Source organism: Pristiophorus japonicus, chromosome 11, assembly GCF_044704955.1.
Source record: "Pristiophorus japonicus isolate sPriJap1 chromosome 11, sPriJap1.hap1, whole genome shotgun sequence".
Classification (NCBI taxonomy): Eukaryota; Metazoa; Chordata; class Chondrichthyes; family Pristiophoridae; genus Pristiophorus; species Pristiophorus japonicus.
This window is the reverse complement of record NC_091987.1, coordinates 60,728,690-60,745,386: the sequence shown is the minus strand read 5'-3', so window position 1 is coordinate 60,745,386 and position 16,697 is coordinate 60,728,690. Positions and strand designations below refer to the sequence as shown.

The 16,697-nt window shown below is 41.3% G+C and overlaps 1 protein-coding gene across 1 annotated transcript in view; it reads left to right on the top strand.

Moving 5' to 3' along the window:
• caska (calcium/calmodulin-dependent serine protein kinase a) overlaps positions 1–16,697 on the top strand; it is a 600,725-nt gene that overhangs the window by 543,824 nt on the left and 40,204 nt on the right. The window contains exons 15-17 of the mRNA XM_070892703.1: positions 4,071–4,149; positions 5,091–5,176; positions 13,051–13,119. Of these exons, the coding sequence (XP_070748804.1) occupies positions 4,071–4,149; positions 5,091–5,176; positions 13,051–13,119 (234 nt within the window). The remainder of the gene's footprint in view (positions 1–4,070; positions 4,150–5,090; positions 5,177–13,050; positions 13,120–16,697) is intronic.

The following is a 16,697-nucleotide window of genomic DNA, read 5'->3' as shown; positions in this document are numbered from 1 at the left end:
TTTAAAAACTGAACAGTAAAACTCAATGGAAAAATGGTTGCAACAGGACCTTTTGTCTAACACAGGAAATACTTCCAACTGGAACTTCCTGTCCATAATGATCCGCAACGTTGAAGTCAGCACAGTATTCAAAAACTCCAGTACTACTGCTCAGCTGACCATAACGATAAATGACTATCAGCTGAAAGTTATCATTTCAATTTAGTTTCCTTCTCTTTGTATATTCCAAGATTGGTTGCCGGGTTTTCAAAGAAAAAGTTTAAAAGGTGATTTTTGTTGGGAAGAACACTGCTTGAACCAGGATCCCGAATAATCAAAAAAGTTGTTGTTTTTCAAAAGGCAACTGATTTTAGAGATTACTTCGATTGGATTCTATTGTCTGGAAAGTTTTGATGTAAATTGTTCAAATGTACTTAATGTGTTCTTATAAGGAAGCTGCTCATCAGAATGATCAATATAAAAAAAAAATGCTCTTTCTATCTCGTGCACTACTTCCAAACCTGCAAAACTCTGATGATCCCTAATCTTTACTATGATTCATTAGTTTAAATAAGTTTAATTAAACATTTTTTACATTCTTTCAAATTTTAGAGCAATATGCCACTTAACACTCTCAAATCAACATTGAATGTTTTAAAATCATTTATACTTTCCATGTTAGCTCTTCTAAATGATTTTGATAAAATGCAACTGCTTTAGAATTCTGTTATGTAGCATTTCACAAATGATAGTTAAAGCATTCTTTTAAGCATTTGCAATTTTATAAGATGAAAAAGTACAGAATTTAAACAACATCAGCAACAAAATGTCTTGTCTGTCTTCCCACTGCACAACGATTTAGTCCCATAATATAAATTCAATTCCGAATATTTATTCAGGGTCTGCTTATTTTTTTTAATGGGCTGTTGTATGGTGTAACACAAATATGTCTGCAGTTTGCTACTTTAATTGTAAAGGACACCATAAAACAGATATTCTATCATAAGACAGACCCTGATTTAGGAATATTGATTCCTGAATGGTGCCGTATATATTTAGTCTCCTACCACAGTAATAGAATATGAATTTCCACCATGGACAGTGAGCTCCCAATCTCCCCTTATGCCATTATGGGGAACCCCTAAGCAGACGCTATGTACTTCCCACAAAGAGGGAGAGAGAAAGTTCACATGGCAAATCAACCCAAATTCTTCCCAAACATCTTCTCGTAGCCAATTACTGAACCACACAGCTCTTGACCAGGTGCGCATCTCTCTCTCTATCCTATCTTGGTTACTCTACCAGAAAACATCAAGACCGGGTTCGATGAGAACGACCAGGAGATCCAAGAGCTAATAAACAGCAAATGCAAGGCATTTCTGAATTGGAACCAACTCCACAACTCGAGTGAAAGAAAGCAGACCTACAGACAACTGAAGGCCGAGGTCCAATGAAGAATTCGTGACCTAAAGAACAAATGGTGGGTGGAAAAAGCACAGGAGATCCAGCATATAGTTGACAATCACAACGTGTGTAGATTTTTTAGCTCAGTTAAGTCCACCCAAGGCCCAAGCACTCAAGGTCCTATACCACTGAGAGCCAAGAATGGAGAGGTGCATATCAAGGACAGAGATGCAGTCAGTGTCCGCTGGAAGGAGCACTTTTAAGGATCTCCTCAACCAAGACTCTGTCTTTGGCGTGAGTGTCCTTGACTCCATCCCATAGAATGCTACTCGTCACCACCTCGGCACAATCCCAGCCCGGCATGAGGTTGAAAAGGCCATCCGACAACTGAAAAACGACAAGGACTCAGGAGCAGATGAAATCCCCGCCAAAGTACTAAAGCATAGCGAAGAAGTACTCTTGGCGCAAATCCATGACCTCATCTCTCTTATCTGGAAGGAGGCGAGCATGCCAGGAGATCGCAAACACTGTAATCGTGATCATCTTCAAGAAAGGGGACAAGTCCAACTGCGATAATTACAGAGGAGTTTCCCTGCTGTCTTCCATAGGGAAAATCATCGTCCGAATCCTCCTCAGTCGTCTCCTCCCAGTGGCTGAAGAGCTCCTCCCAGAGTCGCAATGCGGATTCCACCCACTAAGGGGCACAATGGACATGATCTTCACCGCGCGACAAATCCAAGAAAGATGTAGGGAGCAGCATCAACCTCTGTACATGGCTTTCTTTGACCTTACAAAGGCCTTCGACTCTGTCAACTGAGAGGGATTATGGAATGTCCTTCTCAAATTCGACTGTCCTCAAAAATTAGTTACCATCCTCCCCCTGCTTCATGATGACATGCAAGACGTGATTCTTACCAACGGATCCACCATAGACCCAATACAAGTGCAGACCGGGGTCATGCAAGGCTGTGTCATCGCACCAACGCTCTTCTCAATCCTCCTCGCTGCAATGCTTCATCTCGCCCTAAACAAGCTTCTCGCTGGAGTGAAGTTAATCTACAGGACAAGCAGGAAATTGTTCAATCTCCGATGCTTTCAGTCCAGATCCAAGGTTGCTCCAACCTCTGTCATTGAATTACAATATGCAGATGATGCTTGCGTTTGTGCACAATCGGAACCCAAACTCCAAACCATCATTGGCACCTCCACTGAAGCGTACGAGAGTCTGGGCCTCACATTAAACATCAGTAAGATAAAGGTCCCCCACCAACCTGCCCCCGTCACACAGTACTGCTCCCCGGTTATCAAGATCCATGATGAGACCTTGGACAATGTGGACCACTTCCCATACCTTGGGAGCCTACTATCAACAAGGGCAGACATCGATGACGAAGCCCAATACTGTCTTCAGTGTGCCAGTGCAGCTTTCGGCCGTCTGAGGAAAAAAGTATTTGAAGACCAGGATCTCATACCCGGCACCAAGCTCGTGGTCTACAGAGCAGTAGTGATGCCCGCCTTCCTATATGCTTCAGAGACATGGACTATGTACAGTTGGCACCTCAAAACACTGGAGTACCACCAAAGCTGCCTCCGCAAAATCCTGCAAATTCTTGGCAGGATAGGCGCACCAATGTCAGCGTTCTCTCCCAGCCCAACATCCTCAGCATCAAGGTATTGACCACGCTCGACCAGCTCCGGTGGGTGGGCCACATTGTCTGCATGCCTGATGCTAGACTCTTGAAACAAGCTCTCTACTCCAAGCTACGTCACGGCTGGCGAGTCCCAGGAGGGCAGAGAAAACACTTCAAGGATACCCTCAAAGCCTCCTTGAAAAAATGCAACATCCCCACCAACTCTTGGGAATCCCTGGCCCAAGACCGCTCAAAGTGGAGGAGAAGCACCCCAGAAGGCACCGAACACTTTGAGTCTCTTCGCCAGGAACACGCGGAAGCCAAGTACAAAAAGCAGAAGGAGCGTACAACAAACCAAGCACCCCATCCATCCGTCCCTCCAACCACCATCTGCCCCATCTGTGACAGAGACTAGATCCCGCATTGGTCTCATCAGTTCACCTTAGAACTCATTTTACTGTGGAAACAAGTCATTTTCGACTCCGGAGGACTGCCTAAGAAGGAGATATATTTAGTGTCCTACCACAGTGATAGAATATGAGTTTCCACCACGGACAGCAAGCTCCCAATCTCCCCTTATGCCATTATGGGGAACCCTTAAGCAGACGCTATGTACTTCCCACAAAGAGGGAGGGAGAAAGTTCACATGACAAATCAACCCAAATTCTTCCCAGACATCTCGTAGCCAATTATTGAACCACACAGCTCTTGACCAGGTGCACATCTCTCTCTATCCTATCATCTCTCCATCATCATCTGTCTCTGTCTCCATCACATCATCATCTATCTCCATCTCTATATCCATCTCTATATCCATCGCTATATCTCTATCTCTGTATCTCTCTCTATCTCTAGATATCTCTGTATATATAGAGATATATACAACTTGGGTACTGTTTCTGCCAACTGTAGAATGCTCCTTCGAATACATCACTGTTTTAATGTTTGTATGTGACAATGTTTAGCTTTGAAGCTGCTTTGTATACAGCTGTTGTATTTCAAATTAATTAAATCCTGTCTATTTCATGTTAATTTTCTCCATGTTCCTTCACCTAGGGGATCACTTTAAAAATGAATGAGTTGAACCATTGTATCGTTGCAAGGATAATGCATGGGGGAATGATCCATAGACAAGGTAAGAAGTAGAAAATCTATATGCATTCAAAAAATTAATTATTACCATTCCAAGAAGTTAAAGCCATATTCATATTCCTGGAGGGAACATTCAGTAAATAATTTTTCCATCACTGGTTGCTCTATGCACCTCCTTTTCTGAAGGCAAATAATGAGGAATGATGTAACCAAGTTCAAATTAATTAATATTTTTAGGATAATTGGATCAGTTGGTAGCAGATATTATTCAAATTGGAGGAATGTACAATAGTTAGTTTGGGAGCAAGTAACCAAAAGCGGGAGTGTGTGTTAAATGGAATCGTGGGATAGTGTACTGATCATGAGTTCAGGATTATAGTGGGTAAAACCATGAAATAATTACCAGAGTGCTTGCCTGAAGTTAAAATGAAATATAACATTTTAGGTGGTATTAGCAGAGAGCTAGAGTACAAATCAAATGAGTTTGGATTGTTGCTTATAAGGCATTGGTCAGACCACATCTGAAGTACTGCTTGTAGTTCTAGTAACTAGAAGGATGCTATTGGGTCTGAGATAATACAATGGCAATATTCTGGGTATTGGGGATATTAGTCATGAGAAAAGATGAAGGAAGTTGGGCTTTTTTTTGGAATAGGAGGAGGCTTGTTCAAGATTATAAAGAGAATTGATCTAGCAAGTTGTTCACTGTGTTTGAAGGTTCAAATACCAGGGGACACGGTTTAATAAAGTTAAGAACTGAGAGGCAAAAAGGGAAGTCAGGGAAAACATTCTCACACAAGGGGAAATAGAGTGGAATATGTTACTAAGGAAGGCCATTGAAATATACATTATACATGAGTTTATGAGGGCTTGGTTTATGAAAAAGGGACAGGTATTTTAGGCGTAATGAGATTTTTCTGTGCTTTTTTTCTAAAAAAAAAAAGAAATTCTTAAGTTCTTATCTGACTCTTTTTAAACGTGTAGGAACACTCCATGTCGGTGATGAAATCAGAGAAATAAATGGCATCAGTGTAGCTAACCAGACAGTGGAACAACTTCAAAAGATGCTTGTGAGTATATAGGCCAGTATTAGGTTTGAAATGTATTTAATGTTGTGGATTTGTATTCTGTCTGGATATTAGGGATGAGAGGGCTGGGTCGTGCTGTCCTTTCAACTGAGGCCTACATATAAATCACCTCAGATTGACAGGTTGAGTTTACTCATTGGATGGCCAACCAGCCAATGTAAAATCAGTTTAACAATTTTCAATCCAGTTCCTAGTGGGAGTGTCTCAGAATATAAAATTATCCACTGATACAATTTGGGCATTATTCTCCTTATAGACACAAGTATGCACATCTAACACATTTGGGGAAATTTAAGCAAGCTTTCATTTGCATTTGCATTTCCATTCCACCCCACCCCACCCCACGCCACAACATCCATAACAGTCAGTCATTCTCAGGCATCACTTCTACTTCCTTCGGAACAGTTCATCATCCCCTCACTGGTTCATACAGGCAGCGGCTGCTGGTCGAAGAGGGGAGGGGGGGGGGTAAGAAGAAGAGAGGGGCAATATTACTTACTGCCTTGTGCCTCTTTGAATTGGACAACATGCTGTGCTGGCCTGTGTGCTCACAGAATGTCCTCAGTCCCGAGAACATAAGAACATAAGAATTAGGAACAGGAGTAGGCCATCTAGCCCCTCGAGCCTGCTCCGCCATTCAATAAGATCATGGCTGATCTGGTCGTGGACTCAGCTCCACTTACCCACCCTCTCCCCGTAACCCTTAATTCCCTTATTGGTTAAAAATCTATCTATCTTTGACTTGAAAACATTCAATGAGCTAGCCTCAACTGCTTCCTTGGGCAGAGAATTCCACAGATTCACAACCCTCTGGGAGAGAAATTCTTTCTCAACTCTGTTTTAAATTGGCTCCTCCATATTTTGAGGCTGTGCCCCCTAGTTCTAGTCTCCCTTACCAGTGGAAACAACCTCTCTGCCTCTATCTTGTCTATCCCTTTCATGATTTTAAATGTTTCTATAAGATCACCCCTCATCCTTCTGAACTCCAGTGAGTAAAGACCCAGTCTACTCAATCTATCATCATAAGGTAACCCCCTCATTTCTGGAATCAGCCTAGTGAATCGTCTCTGTACCCCTTCCAAAGCTAGTATATCCTTCCTTAAGTAAGGTGACCAAAACTGCACGCAGTACTCCAGGTGCGGCCTTACCAATACCTTATACAGTTGCAGCAAGACCTCCCTGCTTTTGTACTCCATCCCTCTCGCAATGAAGGCCAACATTCCATTCGCCTTCCTGATTACCTGCTGCACCTGCAAACTAACCTTTTGGGATTCATGCACAAGGACCCCCAGGTCCCTCTGCACCACAGCATGTTGTAATTTCTCCCCATTCAAATAATATTCCCTTTTACTGTTTTTTTTCCCCCAAGGTGGATGACCTCACACTTTCCGACATTGTATTCCATCTGCCAAACCTTAGCCCATTCGCTTAACCTATCCAAATCTCCTTGCAGTCTCTCTGAGTCCTCTACACAACCCGCTTTCCCACTAATCTTAGTGTTATCTGCAAATTTTGTTGCACTACATTCTGTACCCTCTTCTAGGTCATCTATGTATATTGTAAACCGTTGTGGTCCCAGTACTGATCCCTGTGGCACACCACTAACCACTGATTTCCAACCGGAAAAGGACCCATTTATCCCGACTCTCTGCTTTCTGTTCGCCAGCCAATTCTCTATCCATGCTAATACATTTCCTCTGACTCCGTGTACCTTTATCTTCTGCAGTAACCTTTTGTATGGCACCTTATCGAATGCTTTTTGGAAATCTAAATACACCACATCCATCGGTACACCTCTATCCACCATGTTCGTTATATCCTCAAAGAATTCCAGTACGTTAGTTAAACATGATTTCCCTTTCATGAATCCATGCTGCGTCTGCTTGATTGCATTATTCCTATATAGATGTCCCGCTATTTCTTCCTTAATGATAGTTTCAAGCATTTTCCCCACTACAGATGTTAAACTAACCGACCTATATTTACCTGCCTTTTGCCTGGCCCCTTTTTTAAACAGAGGCGTTACATTAGCTGCTTTCCAATCTGCTGGTACCTCCCCAGAGTCCAGAGAATTTTGGTAGATTATAACGAATGCATCTGCTATAACTTCCGCCATCTCTTTTAATACCCTGGGATGCATTTCATCAGGACCAGGGGACTTGTCTACCTTCAGTCCCATTAGCCTGTCCAGCTCTACCCCCCTAGTGATAGTGATTGTCTCAAGGTCCTCCCTTCCCACACTCCTGTGGCCTGCAAATTTTGGCATGGTTTTTGTGTCTTCCACTCTGAAGACGGAAGCAAAATAATTGTTTAAGGTCTCAGCCATTTCCACATTTCCCATTATTAAATCCCCCTTTTCATCTTCTGAGGGACCAACATTTACTTTAGTCACTCTTTTCCGTTTTATATATCTGTAAAAGCTTTTACTATCTGTTTTTATGTTTTGCGCAAGTTTACCTTCGTAATCTATCTTCCCTTTCTTTATTGCTTTTTTAGTCATTCTTTGCTGTTGCTTAAAATTTTCCCAATCCTCTAGTTTCCCACTAACCTTGGCCACCTTATATGCATTGGTCTTTGATTTGATACTTTCCTTTATTTCTTTGGTTATCCACGGCTGGTTATCCCTTCTCTTGCCGCCCTTCTTTTTCACGAATATATTTTTGTTGCGCACTATGAAAGAGCTCCTTAAAAGTCCTCCACTGTTCCTCAATTGTGCCACCGTTTAGTCCTTGTTTCCAGTCTACTTTAGCCAACTCTGCCCTCATCCCACTGTAGTCCCCTTTGTTTAAGCATAGTACGCTCGTTTCTGACACAACTTCCTCATCCTCAATCTGTATTACAAATTCAACCATATTGTGATCACTCATTCCAAGAGGATCTTTTACTAGGAGATCGTTTATTTTTCCTGTCTCATTACACAGGACCAGATCTAAGATGGCTTGCTCCCTTGTAGGTTCTCTTGCATACTGTTCTAAGAAACAATCCCGTATTCATTCTATGAATTCCTCCTCCAGGCTATCCCGTGCGATTTGATTTGACCAATCGATATGTAGGTTAAAATCCCCCATGACTACTGCCGTTCCTTTTTCACATGCCTCCATTATTCCCTTGATTATTGCCCGCCCCACCTTGAAGTTATTATTTGGGGGCCTTTCAACTACACCGACCAGTGACTTTTTCCCCTTACTATCTCTAATCTCCACCCACAATGATTCAACATTTTGTTCATTAGAGCCAATATCATCCCTCACAACTGCCCTGATATCATCTTTTATTAACAGAGCTACCCCACCTCCTTTCCCTTCTTGCCTATCTTTCTGAATCATCAGATACCCCTGTATGTTTAATTCCCAGTCTTGGCCACCCTGCAACCATGTTTCTGTAATGGCCACCAAATCATACCCATTTGTAATGATTTGTGCAGTCAACTCATTTACTTTATTTCGAATGCTGCGTGCATTTAGGTAGAGTGTTTTCATCCTAGTTTTTAAACCATAATTTTTAGTTTTGACCCCTCCTGCAGCCCTTTTATATTCAGTGGCCCTTTTTGTTTCTTGCCTTTGGTTTCTCTGCTCTCCACTTTTACTCATCTCTTTTCTGTCTTTTGTTTTTGTCTCCTTTTTGTTTCCCTCTGTCTCCCTGTATTGGTTCCCATCCCCCTGCCATATTAGTTTAACTCCTCCCCAACAGCACTAGCAAACATTCCCCCTAGGACATTGGTTCCAGTCCTGCCCAAGTGCAGACCGTCCAGTTTGTACTGGTCCCACCTCCCCCAGAACCTGTTCCGATGCCCCACGAATTTGAATCCCTCCCTGCTGCACCACTGCTCAAGCCACGTATTCATCTGTGCTATCCTGCGATTCCTACTCTGACTAGCACATGGCACTGGTAGCAATCCCGAGATTACTACTTTTGAAGTTCTACTTTTTAATTTAGCTCCTAGCTCCTTAAATTCGTCTCGTAGGACCTCATCCCTTTTTTTAACCTATGTCGTTGGTACCAATGTGCACCACGACAACTGGCTGTTCTCCCTCCCTTTTTAGAATGTCCTGCACTCGCTCGGAGACATCCTTGACCCTTGCACCAGGGAGGCAACATACCATCCTGGAGTTTCGGTTGCGGCTGCAGAAACGCCTATCTATTCCCCTTATGATTGAATCCCCTATCACTATCGCTCTCCCACTCTTTTTCGTGCCCTCCTGTACATCAGAGCCAGCCACGGTGCCATGAACTTGGCTACTGCTGCTCTCCCCTGATGAGTCATCTCCCTCAACAGCACTCAAAGCAGTGTATCTGTTTTGCAGGGGGATGACCAGATGGGACCCCTGCACTACCTTCTTTGTACTACTCTTCCTGTTGGTCTTCCATTCCCTAGCTGGCTGTGGATCCTTCTCATGCGGTAAGACCAACTCACTACATGTGCCACTTATGTCATTCTCAGCATCATGGATGCTCCAGAGTGAATCCACCCTCAGCTCCAAATCCGCAACGCGGTCCGTCAGGAGATGGAGGCGGATACACTTCTCACACACGTAGTCGTCAGGGACACCATGGTACAGGAGGAGCATAACACGTGACCAAGCTCTCCTGCCATGCTTTATCCCTTAGATACCCTTAAATTGAGAAGGTACATGGGCTCACACTGCACTATTACCTAGTGACTCAGAGATCGGTTAAACACAGCCCATACACTGACTGGGTGTTTGCACGTCACAAAGTCTGGGCCTCCAGTATTCCAACATTCCCAGGCCACCATTTTAATTTTAAAAAAATAATTGCAGAATTTCTCTTCTAGTTTTACCAGATTTCCTTCCCCAATGTGGCATAGAATTTACAGCGCAGAAACAGGCCATTCGGCCCAACTGGTCCATGCTAGTATTTATGCTCTCCTCCCACCCTACTTCATCTAACCCCATCAACATATCCTTCTATTCCTTCCTCCCTCATGTGTTCATCTCAACTACTCTCAACAACTATGTGTAGCGTGTTCATCTTTAAACAGATACTTGAACCAATGTCAATAGTACAAACATAGGCATTGCCAGATGAAAAAAGTGCACAATCCATCTAGTTTGCCTTCTAACCATCCTGGTAGTTGCATGATGCAACGATAATGGGAGCTGTTTAGAAACCAATCTCATCAATTAGTCTACAACAGATCCAGACATGAGGCAAGAAAAACCCCGAGTTGTGGAGAGCTTGGGGAACCAAAGTCACCTGTTCCTCCCAATCACACTATACTCACCACTTGTCGTGTCTCAAAATACTCATCTACTGTAATCCCAAAATGGTATTTTCTGACAGAAATCTCTTTCATTTGCATTTGAATTCATCAATAATGGGGGAGGGGGTGGGGGGAGGGAACCTTGTAAGTGCTGTCAGTATGAAATAAAGAGCTGGAAATGCACACCAGGCCCTAGAATCTGTAACGAGAAATGGCAAGCTAAGATTTCACCGAGTTTCCAATCAAAACTACCACCTTGAATAAGGAACCTCCCTCCCCTCCCCTCCCTGGTGTGGGAAATATCTATTTAGCTAAAACCACTGCTGTGCTTCATTGGAAGTCATTTTAACATTACGAATGCAAATATGGAAACTAATCTAAAACATAATTCTGAGAATGATGGTATGCCAACCAATTTGCCCTAAACAACATCCCAGACATGTTTTTGGGAGTTAACCTTTTGTAATCCAAATTGAACTTCATTGTACTAGGGCGTTGCAACCGGACACAAGTTTTTTCTATAAAATTAATACATGTGAAGTGAGTAAGTGGAGTTTGATTCTTGCGAGTGTTTGGGAATTTAGGCTAACATTTTTAAGTTGAAGATAGAGGAAGGGAGGGATGTCGACTCTCATGGATACTGTGTATCCATGGACAGCACATTTCCCTTAACTGTTGGAAAATCAAGTCTCTGGAGCAGAGAACCTCTGTGCTCAAGGAACAATTGGCCACACTCTATGGCATCAGAGAGGATGAGGGCTATATTCTGGATTGTATTTTCCCAAATGTTGTCACTGAAGAGGCAGTGCTGCATAATTCAGAGCCCATGGTTAATGTAGAAAGAGGTAAGTGGGTCATCGACAGCAGAGGAAGCCAATACTCACAGGTGCAGGGAACACTGAGTTACTGGAGTTGTCGAATAGATACATAGGATTGGATTCTCCTCTTCATACCTGATACTGCTATGACTGACCCATTTTCTTTGGTTGGGCCTGTTTATTTATGCAGGGTGGGCACCCAACAAGGTGCTTGCCAACAAGAGGGAATGCGCTACTGCCCGATGGTGCTGCAGCATTGTCAGCTTAACCTTCTGCTTCTATTCCAACAGTTTTATTGACCTTGATCGCTTGCTTTAGTCTCAAACCTCGACTTTCCCCAACCTCCCGCATTTTAAGTTCAAATCCATCCCCACTCCTCTGCTTACCCTCTCTATAAGGAGTTGGATCTGGTTCAGTTTAGTTGAAAGCTACCTTGTCTCTTTGGTATAGCCTTCCCTTGATCCAGAACTTGGTTTAATGCCCCAATAATGTGAATTTTGTGCACACTCTGTACTTTAAATAGTACAATGTCTGATTGACCAACTGTACAGATACTAAACTGCAATGGTTTAATATTTTCACAAAACACTAATTCTGTGTTTTACAAAGCAGGTTTTTAAAATTCATCAAATATTTGTCCTTTTCTAAACCGGGAATAAATTCATTTTCCCATATAAAAGTGCAATTCCCTCATTTTAACAATTCAAACATAGTGAGGTAAATTTCTCTTTCCTTGCTTGACTCCGATTCTAGTGATAAGATTATTTTCTGCCTATTTCTCATTCAAGAGTTAAAAGGTTGTTTGGCCGGACCTAACTTAGCAGTAGATGACTATTGAGCTCTCTATCTCTCCACTGGCTATTTTTATTCTAGTATCAAATGTGAAGATAGATGTAAGCACCAGATAACAGTGTCTTCTGGGAGTACTTGTACATGAAACACAAAAGGATAGAATGCAGGTACAGCAAGTGATCAGGAAGGCCAATGGTATCTTGGCCTTTATTGCAAAGGGGATGGAGTATAAAAGCAGGGAAGTCTTGCTACAGCTATATAAGATATTGGTGAAGCCACACCTGGAATACTGCATGCAGTTTTGGTTTCCATATTTACGAAAGGATATACTTGCTTTGGAGTCCGTTCAGAAGAGGTTCACTAGGTTGATTCCGGGGATGAGGGGGTTGACTTATGAGAAAAGGTTGAGTAGGTTGGGCCGCTACTCATTGGAATTCAGAAGAATGAGAGGTGATCTTATCGAAACATATAAGATTATGAGGGGGCTTGCAGAGAGGATGGGGGAGACTAGAACTAGAGGGCATGATCTTAGAATAAGGGGCTGCCCATTTAAAACAGAGATGAGGAGAAATTTCTTCTGAGGGTTGTAAATCTGTGGAATTCGCTGCCTCAGAGAACTGTGGAAGCTGGAACATTGAATAAATTTTAGACAGTTTCTTAAACGATAAGGGGTTATGGGGAGCGGGTGGGGAAGTGGAGCCGAGTCCATGATCGGATCAGCCATGATCGGATCAGCCATGATCTTATTGAATGGCGGAGCAGGCTCGAGGGGCCGTATGGCCTACTTCTGTTCCTATTTCTTATGTTCTTATGTTCAACTGCTTCCAGACAAACCACCAACCATGGTCAAATGCTGCCTTTATTATGATCCTTTTGCATAAATAAATTGACTTGGTGGAAACTTAAAACTTGCCGTGAAACTGTACAGCACAGTTTTGGTTGCTAACACTTGGTATTTTCATCTTGTACATAATGTTTAAATGCCAGATTCTTGTGTCTTAATAACATTTTCTCCCTTCCAGAGAGAAATGAGAGGAAGTATTACCTTCAAGATTGTGCCGAGTTATCGCACTCAATCTTCTTCCTGTGAGGTAACAAGTTTTAAAATTAGGTTTTTTTTATATTCCCCCAACTTTTATGACTAACTGCCTGCTGACTGGTGATCGTTAAAGCTTTTTGTGAAGATTGGTTCTGCCTGTACTGTTCACTATGCACACCAATTTTACAACAAAGATAACGGAATAGATGAGTGGTCCTCACCACCCAGTCCCTTCTTCACTAATATAACACGGAAAAAAAAGGGTTTTGCTGAATGGAAATACAGGCAAATTTGGATTGTTTCAATGGCTAGGTATTTGTTTGAACATTACTCTATAAATTCCTCCCATCTAGATTAATTACTTTTTTCTATTTTATATTGAACATAATTTAATAATTAGTAACTCCCCTGGCTTTGCTCATGGTTAGGCAGAGTAAATGGCATGTCTTTTAGCTGTGTTTGTTGTAACAGGCTGAGAAAGGTTACACTGCCTCCTCTGGAGCAAATAGGAATAACAGGCATTACCATTACAGCATTAACTATTGATTTCAATATACAGGGGCATGACAGCATTACCAAGCCAAAGATTTTAATATATTATATAGATGCCATTCCAATATGGACAGGGTGAACTTTGCCAATTATCTAATTAATAAGATTGCATAAACTGTATTAAAACAGAAAATGCTGGAAATACTCAGCAGGTCAAGCAGCAGCTGGGGAGAGAGAAACAGAGTTACCATTTCAGGTCAATGACCTTTCATATGTTTTGGCTGTCTCTAGTATTGAGGACTACGTGCACAATGAGACAACAGAGTGTTCTTTCACCTCTATGACCCACGTTTGAATCCAGCTTAATCTAGGAGTCCTGCATGAAATAAAATTGGTTTAGTTCAACCCATTTCTTCATGGGCACAGGTCCACCACACACAATTGTCCATAATGCACTACAGTGCAATATTGCTTTGTCAATTTTATTCAGATTAGCCAAAAGAGTATGTGAAGTGCAAAGAGATTAAAATTCATCTAGGTGCAATAAAGGTGTCCTTCTCAGTTTGAGTTAAGTTAATGTTGATGGGACAGAATAGATGGATGTAAACTCTGCATGGGCTATGATATATTAGACACTGTTTTGCTCTGATACTGGATTAGGAAAGTGGAAAAAGTATTCTATTCTTCAGTACTGATACCATAATGAGCATAGAAATTTCACCAAAAAATACATCATTAAAAAGTGGAGGGGTAGGAAAAATTAGAAAAAAATTTCTGCCTCAAACAAGCTAATATAAATACCCTGTTTGTAAAACTGAACTGTAAAAAAAAAAAAGGTCCTTGGATTCTTCCAGGACAATCTAGACTGTGACTGATTTGCAGATAATTATATTACATAGAATGTACAGCACAGAAACTGATGCAGGGTTAGAATTCTCAATTTGCTCTGAGTGAATTGGCATTGTTCATTGTGTGTTAAACAGCCAAAACTATCGCATTTACTATAATAATACCCAATGGCAACCACCAGTGGTAAAAATATGGTATTCTTTAAAAATACAAATCTGAAATTAAAAGTGCATCACGGGTTAGTCAACATTGAAAGAGAAAGACAGGTTAGTGTTTCAGACATGACTCGCTAATGAAACCTCAGGGCATTAACTACAAATTTGAGCTTAAATGCTGCATTTGTGTGTTCCTCAACACTGAACTTGGCACAAACATTTTAATCAGAAGTTTTTGAAAAGTCTAGCTCCCATTAGTTTCCTTACAGCATCTTTAAAAAAAAAACACGAGTTTGAAGTTGTCAAATAAAAATGGGTAAAATTGCTGAACGTAGTTCTCAAAATAGCAGTAAAACTCCCAGAAAATACCTTAATATAATCTAATGAAAAAGGAATTTAATTTATTCAGTTGCAACTAACCAGAGACCCTAATTGTAAATGGACAGAATCAAGGAATGGGGTCATCAAAATATAGATAAATGTCCTTGAATCTCATGAAGTAAAAATGGGAGTTGTCACTGACAAAATCATGTGAAATGCGAACTGGATGATTGCTTACAATGTGCAATTGGTGCATTTTCCTGATCATTTTCGTGGAACGGTCAATATGCATAATTTAATTTTGAAGAACAGCAGGAGAGCTTTCTCTGGTGTCCTAACCAATATATATCCCTCAATCAATATCATAAAACAGATTATCTGGTCATTATCACATTGCTGTTTGTGGGAGCTTGCTGTGCACAAATGGCTGCAGTATTTCCTACATTACAACAGGTGTTGTACACTTCAAAAAGTACTTCATTGACTGTAAACCGCTTTGGGACATCCGCTGATCGTGAAAGGCACTATATAAATGCACGTCTTTCTTTTGAATTGGCGAAGTATTTATAACTGGATGAGTCAATACTAAGTATATATACATTTGAATTAAGATGTGAAACCAGACCAACCAGAAATATCTTGCTCATCTAGCATTTTTCCCTAACATAGTCATGCTAATTTATTTGCGTACTCATTCCAAAATTCTTACTTTAATTGCTCTTTTAAGCAACTGGACATCATAAAACAATCTGTAGTAATTTGTGTCAAATCACTTGTTCAGAGGAATGTATGTATTCAGGGCTGTCATTTTGCCATTACTCAAACTATTCTTCCCTTGGAGCATCTCTTTTGAAATGAGCTAACTTAAGAAGCTGTCTCAGATTTCAATTTTAGAATACAGTAGATTGTATTTTTCCTGTTTTTGTTCAATCAAATAACTAGGTTCAGTGTAGGATTAGAAAACAATAATGATAAGGATGCTGTTGGAAAAGGCACAGTACAGCGAGATACAACAGAACCTGGTACGAATTAAGCAAGCAGAAAAGTTAACACAAAGGTCCACAGAACGGCAATGGTAAATCTTCAAATATGAGATGAATAGAATATAAACTATATCTTTCTATTGCTCCAACCCACTGTTTCACCTCAAACAAAAGCAAAATTCTGCAGATTCTGGAAATCGGAAATAAAAACAGAAAATGCTGGAAATACTTAGCATATCAGGCTGCATCTGTGGGGTGGGAAACAGAGTTAATGTTTCAGGTCAAAGACCTTCCATCAGAACAAACCTGAAACGTTAACTGTTTCTCTGCTGATGCTGCCTGACCTGCTGAGTGTTTCCAGCATTTTCCGTTTTCACAATCTCCACCCTCTCTAACCTGCAATATCTCTCTGGTTCTGGTTCCTCTGCTCTCTCTTGCCCAAGTTTGTCTTGCCTGTTTCAGCTGTGGATCCTTTTCTCTTTCATTTGTCCCTTTGTGTTTCTAATTGGCTCCAGCACTACTACTCCCAATCATTAGGGATAATGCAGGAAGAATTGCACCCAGTGATGAGAGAAACTTTAGCTGTAATTTCAAAACCCCAGAGTTTTTAGGCTCTGAATCCCAGGATTGTGAGTTTATTAAAATAGCCAGGGATACAGGATCCCAAGATTGCAATCCTAAACCGGAGTCTCCTGGAATATTTGCATAGTTCACTAGCTACCTCTGGTGGTAGAAAATGAATACTGCAACAGTGTAGCATCAGAGCTTTCTGACTCTTGTCTGTTTCCAGACCAGAATAACTAAAAGAACAAAAATGTTTAATCCCACCA